Source organism: Ochotona princeps, chromosome 20 (genome assembly GCF_030435755.1).
Source record: "Ochotona princeps isolate mOchPri1 chromosome 20, mOchPri1.hap1, whole genome shotgun sequence".
NCBI lineage: Eukaryota > Metazoa > Chordata > Mammalia > Lagomorpha > Ochotonidae > Ochotona > Ochotona princeps.
In genome coordinates, this window is record NC_080851.1 from 37,086,410 (window position 1) to 37,102,428 (window position 16,019).

A 16,019-nucleotide genomic window follows, 5' to 3' on the forward strand; every position below is an offset into this window, starting at 1 on the left:
CCTCTATCACAGCCCCTCCATCAGGTGGTTCCTGTTTAAACGTCTTCTTGCCAAAGGCTTGTGGGGTTACTTTAGCCTGTGTGGCCCGTCACTCTTCCCTCTTCTCCACAGCAGCTCTGATGAACACAGACCTGCACCTCTTCCTTTCCAAGCTGTTTAAGATAATGACACGGTATTTGCAAAGTCACCATGAATCCTAGGGAATTGTTCCAGAAGACAATGATTGACACAGTAAGGCATCTACAGGACTTGATCTCCATAACTGTTGATGATGGGAATGTTTGTTGAGCCGGAAGGGTTGCAAGGAAGTTTGAGAGCCAGGCTCTGACTGGTTTGCAAGTTCATGGCGACAGATGCAAGTACGCTTTTGGAAAACAGGGTGAAAAACTCCTCAGGCAAACACATTGTCCTGTGAAATTCACCTGCTAGTAAGGGGAACGTGGTGGTGGCGGCGCTGTCACTGTCTCACTCCGCCCCCACCAACAGCCTGTGTTTTCCCATGTAGACCTTGAAATGTTGTCTCTGAAAGCGCCGCCCTGCTGTGCCCTTGGCCTTGAGCGCCACTGGTGAGGCTGGGGCCTTGTCCCTTGTAAGGCCAGATTGGACTTCTCAGGTGGTGGACCCTCTGTGCTGGTGATAGTTTTGGTCACCTGTTAATTATTTTTAAAATGTACTGATTTTTCTTGGAAAGTCAGACATACAGAGAGGAGGAGAGACAGAGAGGAAGATTTTCCATCTGATGATTCACTCCCCAAGTGGCCAAAAAGGCTGGAGCTGAGCCAATCCAAAGCCAGGACTCCAGAGTTTCTTTAGGGTCTCCTGTTCGGGTGCAGGGTCCCAAGGCTTTGGGTCATCCTCCACTGCTTTCCCAGGCCGCAAGGATGGAAATTGGAGCAGCTGGACACAAACCAGTGTCCACATGGGATCCTAGCACGTGCAAGGCAAGGACTTCAGCCACTGGACCACCGCACAGGGCCCTACCTGTTAGTTATTAACTCTATCTCACAGGCTGTATACCTTAACCCCTCTGCCCTCAACCTCAGATGGAATATGACACTAAAAGGACCCCAAGAACCTATTCTCCTGTTTTAAGATGTTCTTAAATTAACTGGCATCCTAGAAATCAGATTCTGGGTGTGAAGGAATCATCCCTCCCCAGAGATTCTATCATGTTGCCTGAAAGTTTGCTGTATTTGATTTCAAGTGGAAAACGGGTGTCTAGAATAGCATCACTTACCAGTAAATCAATAGTCAGAAATTACTTGAAGGAGATGGTCTCAGTGTGTTTTATAACCCTTCACGTGTGCTTGCTGTTCAGTTGCCATGTCTGTTGAAGGTCGACTCATGGCCGTGGTTGGGTTTTTGAAATACATTCTATTTAGAAATCTTTCTTTTCTTTCTGTTGCCTGCTCCCGTTCTTCTCCACCCTCCTCCTGGTTTCACTGTGACTCAGATAATTCTCATTAAAGGCGAAATTCATCTTTGGAAACTTAACACTCGTCAGCCGCCATGTTTGTTGGTGTGAGTGAGTGATGGTGTCCCTGTTACATCATGTTTTTTTCTCCTCTGAAAACACGTCCGAACTTAGGTCTGGGATTCAAGTATGTTGCGTCCTTACTTAGGGAATAGAAGTGAGTGAGAAAATGGCAGGGATCACTATTTCCAAAAGAAAATAAACAGCCCTGGAGGAAGGTGACTGGCAGTGAGGTGGGGGGAAGCAACGATGGCTGCCGAGGGATGTAGTTGTGGCGAGGGTGACACAGCAGCCAGTGGGGTTCTCTGGAAATAGAGGTGATACGTCGGCCCTGCTGGCGGGGGCTCCCTGGGGCTTGCCTAGGTGTGCCTGCAAACTGCTGACTTTGCTCTGGCTTGTAAGGATTGGACATGAAGGGAGAAGGGGTTCAGCCTGGGGGAGAGCCTGTCGCTGCATGATGCGGGCTGCGTGATGCGGGCTGCGTGATGCGGCTGCGCTCGGGCTCACAGTGTGAGCAGGCGGCAGCAGTGGCTCAAGGCTTCCCTTAGCAGCTCAGCCGTAGCAGACACTGCCCTCCTAAAGCCGCGGAAGAGATTTTTGTTTGCCGAGTTGTTTCCACTTCCCTCTTGTTTTTAACATCCAATTATTATTGTTCTCCCAACAAGAGCTCACTTCTGCAGTTGGGCGTTGGTTACGATTTTACTCTGACATTGCTTCAGGCGATAAAAAATTTCTCTTAGCTCAGTTTACCAATCCCTATACTGTTTGTCTTAGCTATGCCCACTGCCATTTGTCCCTTCTTCCATAGAGCATTTAGCAAGAATTTCTTCCTGTTACTAGTTTATCATAACCCAAATAAAGCACCTTTACGGAGAGGTCATTCATGTGTCGTTAACATATAGTTTTTTAGTTTTTGTGTGCAGAACCAAGAAGCGTAGCAGAACCAGGCAGCGTAGCTCCGAATGCAAAACTTGCCTCACCTTGATGAATAGCAGCCTATTCGTTGCCCTTGTGAACACATCCCCCAATTTCAATTTAATTTTGCATCCAAAACAATGGCAACAAAGAATTCTATTGTGTTTCCAACTGATCACTGTGCGCGTGGTGTAAGCAGCAGCCAGGACACAGGCAGTTCACATCACATTCATGTCTCTCCTTCCCTTTGGGTCTGTGATTCGGATGTGTTTCGGGGGGGGGGGTGTTGAAAAGTCATTCGTTAACCACCTGTTTTTTTATGAAATGTACCGGGAAGTTATGATTAAACACAATAATGTAATTCTGTTTTGATGGCAGGTGGCTCGGCGTTGGGGCATTCAGAAAAACAGGCCAGCGATGAACTACGATAAACTTAGCCGTTCACTCCGCTACTACTACGAGAAGGGCATCATGCAGAAGGTGAGGGGTACCACGTGGCTGTCGTCGTTGAGATATTACACGTGATTCTCCACGTGATACTTTCAAAGCCACCTGTCCTGTTGCTGAGGCAGGGATTTCATTCTCCTTAACAAATGCTTGGCTCTTTGCTTTAGTATTGCACGGCTCTCTATAAGTGTACTGCAATCCCATTTCATGCAAAGTTATAGGCTTTCTGCAAGTTCCTACTTTTTGTTACATATGTTTACGAAAATGTAGGAAGATTCAGTAATTGCGTGTCTCTCTCCAGAAGCTGTTGCTGCATTTTCCACGATTATGTAATCTTTAAATGAGTTTGTTTATAGAATCCAATGAAAATCAGGTACTTCAGGTTAACTTCTTACTTTTTTTCTTATTCTATTTCTTGTCCTCATTAATAATATTTTTTTCTTGGCCTGGATATCTTGCCTGGTTTTAACACCTGACAATTTAACACCCTAAATGCTTTATTTAAAGTTAATATTTGTCCTACCAGTCTTTTGCTTTATTATCAGTGAGTTTCCCTTAATGTATTGATAGTAACCTCTTAGAGAAAAAGATAGAATAAGTGAGTTACACTCATAATAATACGAAATTCTCCGACGATGTTAAGGACTAAATGAAGAGAAATGGTTTTGCTATTCTTACTACACCGTGCCTCATTCTTACATGCACATTCAAATTGAATTACTTTGATGAGGAACTGAGTTTGTTTATTTATTGTTTTTGAAGATTTCTTCCTTGATTTGAAAGGCAGAGTTAGAAAGAAAGAGAGAGAGAGAGAGAGAGAGAGAGAGAGAAATAAAAAGTCTTCCATTCACTCCCCGAAAGACTGCAGTTACTGGAGCTGGGCCTGTGTGAAGCCAGGAGGCAGGAGCTCCTTCTGGGTCTCTTATGTGGGTGTAGGAGCCCAAGTACATGGGCCATCTTCCTCTGCCTGCCTAGGTGCCTTAAGCAGCCGGACCTCACACCAGCATCAGTGTGGGATGCTGGCTCTGCCTGTCGTGCCGAAGTACCAGCCACAAGTTTAGGACTTATCCAGTGCAAGCATTACAGTTTGGTTGTGTGTCCTGTATTGTCTTGGGTGATTTTCAATACATGTTATAGACTGTGGTGAATGTTTATGTCACCATAGTGACAGCAAGAAAAACTAGACAGGCTTCTTTCCCTGTCATGGGGCAAGACAAATGGCAACACTGAGCTTTCTAGAAAACCCAGGAAGCAGAGCTCTGACCCTGAGAGCTAACTTAGATTCCCTCTTGCTCCCTAATTCATCATCTCACCTACTCTCTTCCATGTCAACGCTGGGGTCTTTCTGAATCCCTGCCTTTCTTTGGCCCACCATACCTTTTTGCAGCCAAGTCCCATTTTGTCATTATGTCAATCGTCTGCCCTGTGGAGATGCTTTCTCGGGCGTCAGGGCTGTCCTAGGCCTGCTGAATACTCCCTCTGGTCCGTGTCACACAGGAAGGAAAGGCAACACTGGTACGATTCAGAGGGACCACTCCTAGAGGGTGGCCATAGACCTGCCTCCCCACTCACATTGCTGGTTATCACATGGAAGCACACATTCTCAGGTGGAAACTCTGCAATGTATCTGGCACAGTGCAAGTCTCCAGTGAGTTGTAGCTGGTGGTACATCTCAGATGCCAGAGCCCGAGTAAGCCAGGGCATGCCGGGCTCGAGGGTCGTGGTCCTGAGCCCCTTCCCACGTCTCCTTCACAGAGTTCTTCCACCTCAACTCTGAGCGGGGTTCGAAGGGCTTCCCCGTGAAATGAGGCATGGGCTTGTCTGTTGCCAAATTGGTTCAGACATTTTACCCTGATCGCCATTGTCACATTCTCATGTGTGGGAGTTCTCATTTGAGTAAATTCAGGAGACAGATGCTGCCAAATAAGGCTTTGAATTGTAGACAGAAGTGGCTTCTACCTCCACATTTTTCCTCATCTCTTCTGATTACTCTTAATCAGTTGTTTTTAAAAACAGATCTTGGCAGGGTCAATACTATTTTTTTAAAGACTTATTTATTTTTATTAGAAAGTCATATGCAGAGAGGAGGAGAGATAGAGAGGAAGATCTTCCATCCGATGATTCACTCCCCAAGTGACCGCAACAGCCAGTGCTGCGCCAATCCGAAGCCAGGAGCCAGGAACTTCCTCCAGGTCTCCCACACGGGTGCAGGGTTCCAAGGCTTTGGGCTGTCCTCGACAGCTTTCCCAGGTCACAAGCAGGGAGCTGGATGGGAAGTGGGGCAGCTGGGATTAGAACCGACGCCAATATGGGATCCTTGCGTGTTCAAGGAAAGGACTTTAGCCTCTAGGCCACGGCACTGAGCCCCTCAATCAATTTTTAAGTTTTTATTCTGTTTCATTTATGTGAAAAGCAGAGAGATAGAGACACAAAGACAGTGAGATCTCCCATCCACTACAGCTTCACCCGCCCCTCGGTGGCCACCGTAGCCCAGTAGGACCATGAGCCCAGAACTCAACCAAAGTTCCATGTGGATAATGGGCACCCAAGTACAGCTGGACAGAGAGCTTGGACTAAAACCTAGGCATTCTGGCACAGGATGGGAGCCTCCCAAACTGCAGCTTTCAAATCCAAGGCCAGTCCGATTATTGGGAATCTCTTTCCTGGTGTCTACCACTGAGCTTCCGAAGCAGGAGTGCCCTGAATCCGAAGCGCCCTTATGTGTTTCTCTTTTTGTTTTCAACCTACGTGGGTAGTTTACAAAGGAAAAACAGAATCCGGTAGCGATTGTCTTCAAAGAATTGTTGAGTCATTTTCAGCCATCTAAAATGAACACACAGACAGGGGCACCAAGAGCTGAGTTTCTGCCTCACTCCTTGGGCTCGGCGACCTCAAGGTCATCTGTGAGCAAGGTGCCTGCTTGTCTGATACACACGCTTGTTATGTTGCCTGGGAGCATTAATCTAAAGAAAAATGTACATTTGTCCTGCCCTCAAAGTATGCCACCTCTCCGATAGCTCAGGCAGTTGTCACCTCTCTTTTGCTCATTTCCTCCCCGTGCATCGTGCATTTTAAATTCCTTTCACTTTTTCACACCTCTGGCTTTGATTTGACACTTTACACACATCCTTAACTTCTGTCAAGTGCATCTCGCTTTCATTTTAAAAGCGCTGCACCCAGGGCGCGCTGTCCTCTTGACGCACCTTTCATGGAAATAAGTTTGTGCATTTTGTTTGTAGAGAAAAAGACCTAGGGAAGAAGAAAGATAAGTTCACCCTGTAATCATCACTCTAGTCTTACTAGGAATCAAACTCATTTCTTGTGGAAGGCTGCAGAGTTTGGTTTCGCTAGTGTTTCAGAAATGTTTTCTGAAGATAGCATTTCAGCATTAACCTTACAGGGAAGTAAAGTCCATGTGAAATCCCTACATGAAATCATTGCGGCTTTCCCCCCCAAGCAATAATGCCAGTCACCTTCGTAATCAGACAAGCAGTGGCCCAGCTCCAGTCTTTGCCTTGACTTCCGGTCTTGCAAGGCAGGACTTCCAGTCTCGCAAGGTGGCTGCTGTTCCTCGATGCCTTTCTCCTGTGTGCTGTTGTCCATCCTGTCCCCTGCACTCACCGAGTTTTCTCTCTCTCTGCCTGTCCTCCCCTCTCTGGGGACGGTGGGTACGGGCTCTTCTCGTCCACGTGTGGTCTTCAGGTGGCCGGAGAGAGATACGTCTACAAATTCGTGTGTGACCCGGAAGCCCTGTTCTCCATGGCATTTCCAGACAATCAGCGCCCGCTGCTCAAGACAGACCTGGAGCGCCACGTCAACGAGGAGGACACGGTGCCCCTGTCCCACTTCGACGAGAGCATGGCTTACATGCCGGAAGGGGGCTGTTGCAATCCCCACCCCTACAACGAAGGCTACGTGTACTGACCCCAGGGACACTCAGCAGGCTGGCTCCTCTCTCTGCGGGATGCAGAGAATTGCTGAATGCTCTTTGTTTTATTTTTGTTGTTTGTATTTTATTTTTCAATAATAATACATGAAAAGGGGCTTTTCCTGTTGCATTATTCTGTGGTTTGCCATGGACTGCGCACTTTATTTGAGGGCGGGTGGGAGGAATCTAACCTTTCTTCTGTGTAGCAGGAAGACAGTGGGTGAACGGGTGAAGGGGTGCAGGGATTACTTTATACTTCGGCTTGGGATGGGGTCCTACAAGTTTTAAGTATGCTGAAACTATCATGTCCGATTTCCTAACAACTTGAGATAATGTTCATTTCCTCCAGGTAGCTACGATACAGTTAATTCCACCTTGTGTAAATATCCACTTGGGAATTATTTGCTTGGGCATTTTTCCCTCCATCATTGCCAAGTCTCAGCAGGTGTACAAAAAAAAATCAGAGAAAAACATGTGGCAGTTCAATTGTTAGAAATGACTGTTTTTGCACCTCTTGTACAAACGTCCGAGCAGTCGCATTTGCTGGTTTTTGTTGTGCTCTGTGTTGGGGATGATTCACGTAGGATAGCCATCAGGCGGGTCATCCTCTCCTAGGTGGAGTGATCTCCAGGACCGTACACAAGGGGCACAATTTTGGACTCTGGCTCCCAACTGAGTCACAGGCCAGTAGCATTACACGTCTCGAGTGCCACCTTGCCATTTAGATGCCAATCATACCTGTGTTTTAGACTTCAGCGTCCGTTTCAGTTCGATAATGACGTGTCATGATCTTTTGAAATTTTCAGTTCAATGTAAAATCTGGATTACAACGAAGCAAACAAGAAGATCCATCTCCTCTCACTTCCTTCAGTAGATACACACATTATTTAATCAGTAAGAATTAACTGTACTAAGTCACGTATTACGCTGTTCTCCTTACAGCAAGCACTCTTTAAGCAAAATATCCAATACACTAAATAGGTACTATAGTAATTTTTAGACATGGTACCCATTGATATGCATTTAAACCTTTAACTGCTGTGTTATGTTGGTAACATGTATAAATATTAGATAACGCTACTGCTTCTGCTGCTGTCTTTTCTGTAATATTCTCTTTCCTGCTGGATTTACTATGACCATTTATAAGCAATGCAGTTAACTACAGATAGCATTTCAGGACAAAATAGATGACTCAAACCATTTATTGCTTAAAAAAATAGCTTATGCCATGCTATGCTATAAGCAGCTTTTATGCACATTGACAAATAAAGAGTAAGCCTCAGCTTGCTAAGGGAAACTGTGGAAACTTGTAACTTTGGCTGAAAAGGAAATTTATTGACAGCCATCCAAGGAAGTTGCTGTGTGACATAGTGCTGGCAATGACAGTCCCCATCTTCTTGTTTTGGACACTCCTGTAAATGTGGTTTGGGTTGTTCGAAAAAAGATTTAAAGTTCAAAGTCTTCTCTTTTGTCGTATTGTTTTACATCTGAAAAAAATCTAGAAAGCAGGGCATGTTGTTGCATTCACTGAATAAAACAAGTAAGTGGTGTTGCAGTCCCCTTGAATTAGCTTACTAGAATGTTCAAGCAAGGAACATAGTGAGTTTTGTTCAATAAATGACTTTTTTCGAATCGTCTATAGCAAAATGTTAAAGAAAAGATCTTGCAAAAGGGCTTGTTGAATGGCACTCCTGCAGCCCACTCCTTAACACTTACACCAATCACATCTCTACTGGGAGGCTCACCTGCCCAAATTGATGTCATTCACCTTAAACCCTTCCAAAATGATGTCTAATTTCAAAGTATTTAAATAACTTGAAATTTCTGATCGTACTATCGGCACATCATTTGCCATTGGGTCTTGTGTGTGCTAAGACGTATGCCTTAAAAATTGGGACTTTCTTCCCCATATGCTCATGCGACCATTTACAGCACTTAGAATAAAAACAGACTTTTAAATTATTCAGTGAAAGTTTTATTGGAAAGGAAATTGAAATCTATGATTGAGATATTTGGTGAAATTGAAAGAGAAAGTTTAACTAAGTCTTTAAAATATGTTCTAAATGAAGATCATTTTGAGGATTCTGTTTTTTTTTCACTCTTGTGCTTTGTTCCTTTTTCCTCTTTCGAATATTCTAGTTAGAAGAAACTGAGCTTTAGGTTATCTTAAGATATCGAAGGAAGAAGTGGTAATTCTCTACTCTTTAACGACCGAGTCTATATTTTGCTGTTTCATGTAATGACTCGCTGAGTTCAGTATGTGATTGGCCAACATTAAGTGTATTTCCAATACAGAAGGTTCAAATCTTGCATTATAAATTCTTGGACAATGTATCTGAAAGTTTTCATTTGGTTCACTTTTATTTTTATCCCATTTTTTTGTTTGCCTGTGTTTTTATGTTTTTATTTTCAGGTAGAAAAATAAATCTGGCAGCTGATTTCTGTAAGATTCTTGTGTTTTCAATTGCTAATTGAATTAGCCTCTCGTGGGGATTAGTTGATGAAATAACGCGGTCCTAAAGCATGGTGGAAAAAAACAAAACCTCATGGAAACACTTGTCTTTGCTGTCTCTCGAGGAAGTACTAAGTATCAACAGATCTGTTACAGCAAAAAAATGTTGGGTCCCAGGTACAAAATAGAAAAAGATTTTTCCTAAATTACACACTTCAGAGGAAAGATTGCAGAGAAAAAATGTTTCAGTGCACGGAAGGTTCTTGGCCGTCCAGTTTGCGGTAGATGCGGTAACAAATGCCCTCCATTCAACATAAGTCCATTGCACAGTTGTGCAGATCAGAAAATGAATGGTAAATGACTGACACCAAGCTGTGGCCAGGGTTAGGGGGCAGCCACCGCCAGGGCACCCCATGTCAGAAGAACAGAAAGCTCTCCTGGTTCAGCCCTTCTCCATCGTCATCAAATCCTTATTCCTGTTAAGGACAGTGATTCTATTGAAAATGTACTCAGCCTGGCTTCTCCCTTTCTCAAGATCCTTAATCACACAAACCAAGTTCCTTTTGCCAAACAGAGCATTCATGGGTTCCTGGAATTAAAACGTACATGGGGTCAGTGTGGGGATGCTAGTCAACCAATCATACGGGTGAGTAAACTAGCCCAAATGAAAACCTACCATGGACAGAAAGGCTCTAGGATGAGGCCAGCAGGATAGAAGAACCTGTTTTTACATAGCATGGAGATCCTCGCCCAATAGGCTACATCTACAGCTGTGACAGCTTGCTTTAGGTAAAGTCTGTCCAAGCCAGGTGAGATGTTCATTTTAATCTATTTTAGTGTTAGACCAGGTGTTGTTACAAGATCTTAACATTTACAAAGTGATTGCTATTTATTAGAGAAGGGCAGATTATACTGAAATGAGCGTGTTAGGCTTATGTGACAAGGAAAGAAAGATGCCACCTGTTGTTACAGCCACGCTGGGACAAGCTAGAAAAGTCTTCTAAAAGGAGGCCCAGGGAGGCCTTGTCAGCATTGGATGATATGACAAACAGAAAGCCATTGCGAGTGAATCCTTGGGAATGGTGAACAGGAGAGATTTAGATCCAGAAATGAGGGAAAAGTATTTTTCAGTTGCAACTTGCAGTGGAGGTGAGGAAAAGAGTGAATAAAAATAAATGGAATAAAAATAAGAATGGGAGATCTTCAGGCAAAGGTGCGCATTGAGAGGTGTGAGGAATTGCAAACAAATCAAGTTTCAAAGAACTCGGTGTCAGATGGGCTATTACAGAATTTGACCCAATTTTCATTCAGTGCTAAGACTGTCAGGACTTGCAATGTTCAGTAAGACTCGTTTACAAAACATTGAGAAAAAAATTCAAGAGGAGAATTTTCTTGAACTAGCGGTTGCCATCCTGTCAGTATTGATTTTAGAATGTTCAGTTAAAATACATATGCAATAGCTTTGGTGTATGAATTTGTAGGTTAGTTAGGGAGTTTTGTAAATAGATACCAATCTTCCTTGCTTCCATTCTGAAATTATGTTTCTATGAGAAAGAAACTTTTAATTCACTTGGTTGTATTCAAATTGAGAAAACATGGTATGAAGTTCTTGTAATTATGGCAAATAAAATATGCTCAGAATTTAAAATAAAAGTCCAGAAATTGCCAGTACCGGACTGCCGTGGTCATTCTGACTGGTGGCATATCTGAAATGGACAGATGCCCTCCGCACGTTGGACTGTATTGGATCGTCTTAGTTAGCTTAGTCACTTGAGACCAAGGCTCATGAGTGATGCTATTGCATCTCCATCATTTTCCTCTTAGCGTTCGCTTCTTGGGTACCACAGGTTTCGAGACATCAGCCCATGCTTTTCCCAGCTTCATGTTCTGTATCTTTGTAAATGTTTTATTCCCCTTTCTCCTTCAATAAACATTTCAGGAAGAAATTTTGGAAAGGAACTGCCTGGATTTTTCCCATTGACTATTGTGACCCAAATGGCAGGGTATCCGACAAGGGCTCCTGCCTCCCACACTTACTGGGCTTTGTCTGGTCATAGCACATGGTCCTTGTCACCAGGCTGTTGTGTGATCACAGATTCATAAGGCCGACCCTTCTGGACCTCCCTGATTTGGTTTCTAATGGCCAAAAAGTATGTTGAAAGAGTCACTTCACTGAAATAGCATTTGTTTATTTGTTTGTTTGTTTCCCCCTTTTGAATATTCCTTATGGAATCAAAAAAGGAAATGAGCAAACATGAAGAGATTTTCCTTAAGTCTTTAGATATTCAGAAGTCAAACTGATTGAGATGGCAGTTTTGTGGTTTTGTTAAACCATTAGAGAAGGAAACAGCTCACTGCTTCCCAGAGAAACAGATGTGCCCATGAAAACCTTCCCTATGCTGTAAACACTGCCTCCTGTGACTTAAACCATGAGCCACGACTTTGAAGGAATTCTCAGAAAACCTCCAGTGTGTGAAAGATTTGCATACATGGGTCAGGATAAGCAACAACCACAAAAAAAATAAATAAAAAGGTTTTAAGACAGAAATGAAAATATGCCAACTTCTTAAGTCTTAATTTTTGAAAAAAAATTTCATGTCAAGGAAACTATTACATAAACATATTAATGTCCCAAATAACAGCCAAACTATTTTCCCTATAGAAATGTTAGCATGCAAATTCAGTTAGCAGATACTGTGGCAATGAAGCAACAAGGATAACACAACATTACTTTTTAAATGGCTAGATGTTGTATTATGTGATAAGGGTTTTTCCTATATAAAAATTATCAGATCAAATTCTATTTAAGAATTTCTACTGCTAAACAATTTTGGCAAAGTATCTATAACATGAAATAAAGCATTTTTAGTCTACATGTTCTAAGCCTACAATTCAGTGACATTAACCACTTCAGTGATAATTACAGCATTACACATCATTTCCAAAATTTTACATTTTTAATCCCTAAAGTGTTATTGAGCATGCTCTAGAAAGTGACTTTATTTGCAAATAGGAATGTAGAAAGCACAGTTTTATGAGTTCTAATAATATAAATAGCCGGAGTTCCTATGGTGGTAGGTTGGATTTGCTTACTAGCTGTATTCAAGGAACGAAGGAGGAATACTGCATATAAACCATTTCTACTTAGCTCTGATTCTGGTTAAAGGGAGAAAAAAGTTGTTGGGGCTGTCTAGCTCATGGGATGCTTTAAAATGGCTCAGTATTTTAAACACATCTTCACACAGCCCCTCAGAGAAGCCACGTTGATGGATGAGCTGTCCTTCCCAGATCTGTTTCCTTATTTGAATTGATAGCTCTGATCGACATGTCACAGAGCTGTAGATGATGATTAGCCCTGTGAGACAGATCATTCCAGACAACTTTGTGTTCTTCAAAAACTGGATACAAGATAAATTGAATCCCCTCTCATCATACACACACACACACACACACACACACACACACACACACACATATTTTCTCAACTCCAAGAAGTAAAGTTCAACAGTTTCCGATGGCTTCCAAAGTCTTATTTATTCCTTGAGCAATCTGTTCCTTGCAATATGGACCTGGATCAAGTAGATTCAGGCACCTTGTTCAGAAGAACTCATTACAGCTTACTCCATGGAAAGCTGCATTGAAGACATCAGGCTTTATTGGTGCATTTTTGTCCCTCAGACTTCAGCCAGACGTGTTCTAAGTGTTGCTTGTCTGTTCCGCTTCATGAAGCTTGTTTCCAGGTGTAAACAGAATATTACCAATGATGCATAAAAGCGTCACGCAAATGATGCTAAATGTTTACCTCTGGAATTTGGAAAATTATGAGAATTATGACACAGAATCAAATGAAGAGCGGCTTTCTCCCCAGCACTTAACTGTTGACTCATTTTCACAAGTATTTGTGGTTTGGTGCCAACAGTGAGGCAGTGCTTCTAAAACTAAAACTGACACAAAATAGAAAAATAAATATTTGGGTAATTGAACTCCTAAAGTAAAAAAATGATGTGTACTGATACCAGTGACTGAGTGAATATTAATTCATCCATATTAGAAGAGAGTCAGTTCTAGGTTAGCAAATGCATTTATTCAGTGTCTCAAGATGCCCAAAGATGAATCTTCAAGATGGTGTATTTTCTGGGTCCAGATTAAATGCCCAAGACCACGGGTGGAATCTTTGGAACATACAACAAGTTTACTCAAAGCAGTGTCTATCATCAGAGAGCAAGGGAATGACCCACATGGATACAAGTCACTCACAGACCAGTGTGTGATGCGACGCTTCGCTGAGTGCAGCCTGTGTTAGACCGTAACCTTGCTGCTCTGTGAGGGCTTCCTCCTCTTCCTGAGTGTTCACTGCTTTCAATCCACTTAAGGAGGCGTCAAAAGCCAAGAGACCCTATTCCATGGATGCCACAGACTGGATTCTTGGCACACATCCCAGGGATGGCCCAGGGGCCTGAGCGTTCTGAGGTGCCACAGGGTCCTTCTCACCTGGGAACCGGAAGTGTGTATTGCGGTGACCCTAGCAGCAGCAGTAGCGGCTCAGTATTTCAGTGTGTCTGTGACGTCTCCATCTGGGACAGTCCCTGTTTGCATCTTGTCCCAGCCTGTTGCTAACCTGCCGGCTTCTATGTGCAGAGTGTGGCAATTAGGGCATGCTTTATCTGCAGCCTAGACCAGAAAGCCAGGTGAACCTGACGTTTTGGGCTGGCCTCACAGGTGGACTTCCTAGGACTGCCTCACCACAGCATCCCTCTTGGATGGAACTCCCTAAAAAAACTTTTGATAACAAGATCTAGCTTCCCCTTAAGATCTGTGGTCATCTCCAGCAGGTATAACCATGTTCATTTATATATATAAATAAAAGGCAGATTTACAGAGAGAAGAAAAGGAGAGAAAGATCTTTCTTTCTTTGGTTCACTCCCCAAGAGGCCACAACAGCCAGAGATGTACCAATCTGAAGTCTGGAGCCAGGAGCTTCTTTCGGGTCTTTCACGTGGGTGCAGCATCCCAAAGCTTTGGGCCGTCATCTACTGCTTTCCCAGGTCACAAGCTGGGAGTTAGAAGTGCAGCAGCCCAGACATGAACCAGTGCTCATATGGGATCCTGGCACTTGCAAGGCGAGGATTTAGCCACTAAGCCCATTCTGCTGAACCCAATCACTTTTATGTTTTAATAATACTACACCTTACAGTTCATCATCCAAGCAAGGGTATGTGTCGCGAGGACTTTGAAACACAAGCCTCTGAGTTTCCGTGAAGCTGGACTGCAGGGCTGTCCCTTAAGGTCCGTGATTTTTAGACACGTCTCCATGGAAATGAGTGGAGCACTGACATAGTGGCTGAGGCAGGACAAGGTGTGTGATCCTGGGTTCCTCCCGAGGGGCCAGCACTGACGGCAGAAGTTACTGGAGCTTTGCCAGCCACACGGGAGACCCAGATGGAGTGTTAAGCTCCTGGTTTCCATCTGGCCAGGCCCTGGTTTTTGTAGGTATTTGGGGAGTGAACCAGCATCTGTCTGCCTCTGTCTGTTTGCTTCTGTGTCTTTCAGATAAAATAAAAATTAAAAGCGATTTTTAATGAAAGGAATGTAACATGATTGTTCTGCATAGAAGATGGGAAGGCTGAAGGATATATCTACAAATCATGCTCCTGGGAGCAAGATCTAACCACAGGTGTACTTGGGTTACTGCTGGAGTGAGCCAGCAGCAGCACTCCCTCACTGTCGCTTCGCTTTGCAGAGTCCCACAAAGAGAGGTCCAGAGTTGTGCCTTGGTCTGCAGCCCCATCTTCGCACAAAGGCATGGGCTCTCACCATCCAGTCGCCTCCAGCCTCCGCTTGGTGGAGATGGCATTCTCCCCTGTAGTTGGCAACCTGGAAACAGAAAGTCCCTGCCTTCTGACTCTCCAGCCTTTACCAGAGTCACCATGAAGGACAAGGCCACCCATCTGCAGATCTGGGAGACTGCTGAAGCAGTTATCCTTTCTATCCTTGCATTTTCTCAGAGAGTATTTTGATGCCTGTGGGACGGGAAAGCCTTCTAATGTGATTGTGGCACACAAAAGCGAATTGGGTCTATAGATCTCATTGTAACAGAGTATGAGCTATGAGGGAGAAAGATGAGAACAAAGCAATAGCCACTTAGGCCGGGTACACTAGGAGCTTCAGAGCTGCCCGGGATAACAGCACACATGTTGATTGCATGTCCAAAGGCAAGCAACTCCCAGTTGTGGAAGTCTGAGCCAGGTGTTGGCAGGGCTGACACCTGCTGGGGGTGACTGTTTCCCGCCTGCTTTCCTCATTTGTATGTGAATCACATCCTCTTGTTGAACCTCCCACGGTCCTCTGTGCATTTCACTTTCTTTCCACACCCCTACCCAACCCTGTTAGAGGGACAGAGTTCTCACTGGAATATGGCCCAGCCTCATTGGCTCCTTTCAGTTTACCTCTGTAAAGACCGCTACTCCGGATAGCATCGCATTCTGAAGTCCCCAGCTTTGGACTTCGGCAATATTTTTTGAGGGGTTCAGTTGAACCCGCACCAAGCGAAAGGAAAAGATTCCCCCAAAGCCAGATATTATTATCAACCATCACATGTGTGATTCAGGCTTAAGACAAAAGTTGCCATCATGGCTTTTTTTTCTATTACATAACTAATATGGATGGTAGCCCCATAACCAGGGACTGGCCTGTCATTATCAATGACAAAGCTGAAAATACATTTCCTCCTCATGGTCTTCTCGTCCTTTTGCTAATTGACACCTTTTCTAAAGCAATCTTACAGGAAATATAATCAATTGGAT

At 43.8% G+C, this 16,019-nt stretch overlaps 1 protein-coding gene across 2 annotated transcripts in view; it reads left to right on the top strand.

Annotated features, from left to right (window-relative positions):
- Positions 1-8,950, top strand: part of ETV1 (ETS variant transcription factor 1) — an 88,190-nt gene extending 79,240 nt beyond the window's left edge. For both annotated transcript variants that reach the window (XM_004582476.3, XM_004582479.3), the window contains 2 exons: positions 2,768-2,869; positions 6,539-8,950. In XM_004582476.3, the coding sequence (XP_004582533.1) occupies positions 2,768-2,869; positions 6,539-6,760 (324 nt within the window). In that variant the 3' untranslated portion in view covers positions 6,761-8,950. The remainder of the gene's footprint in view (positions 1-2,767; positions 2,870-6,538) is intronic.
- Positions 8,951-16,019: the final 7,069 nt, after the last annotated feature.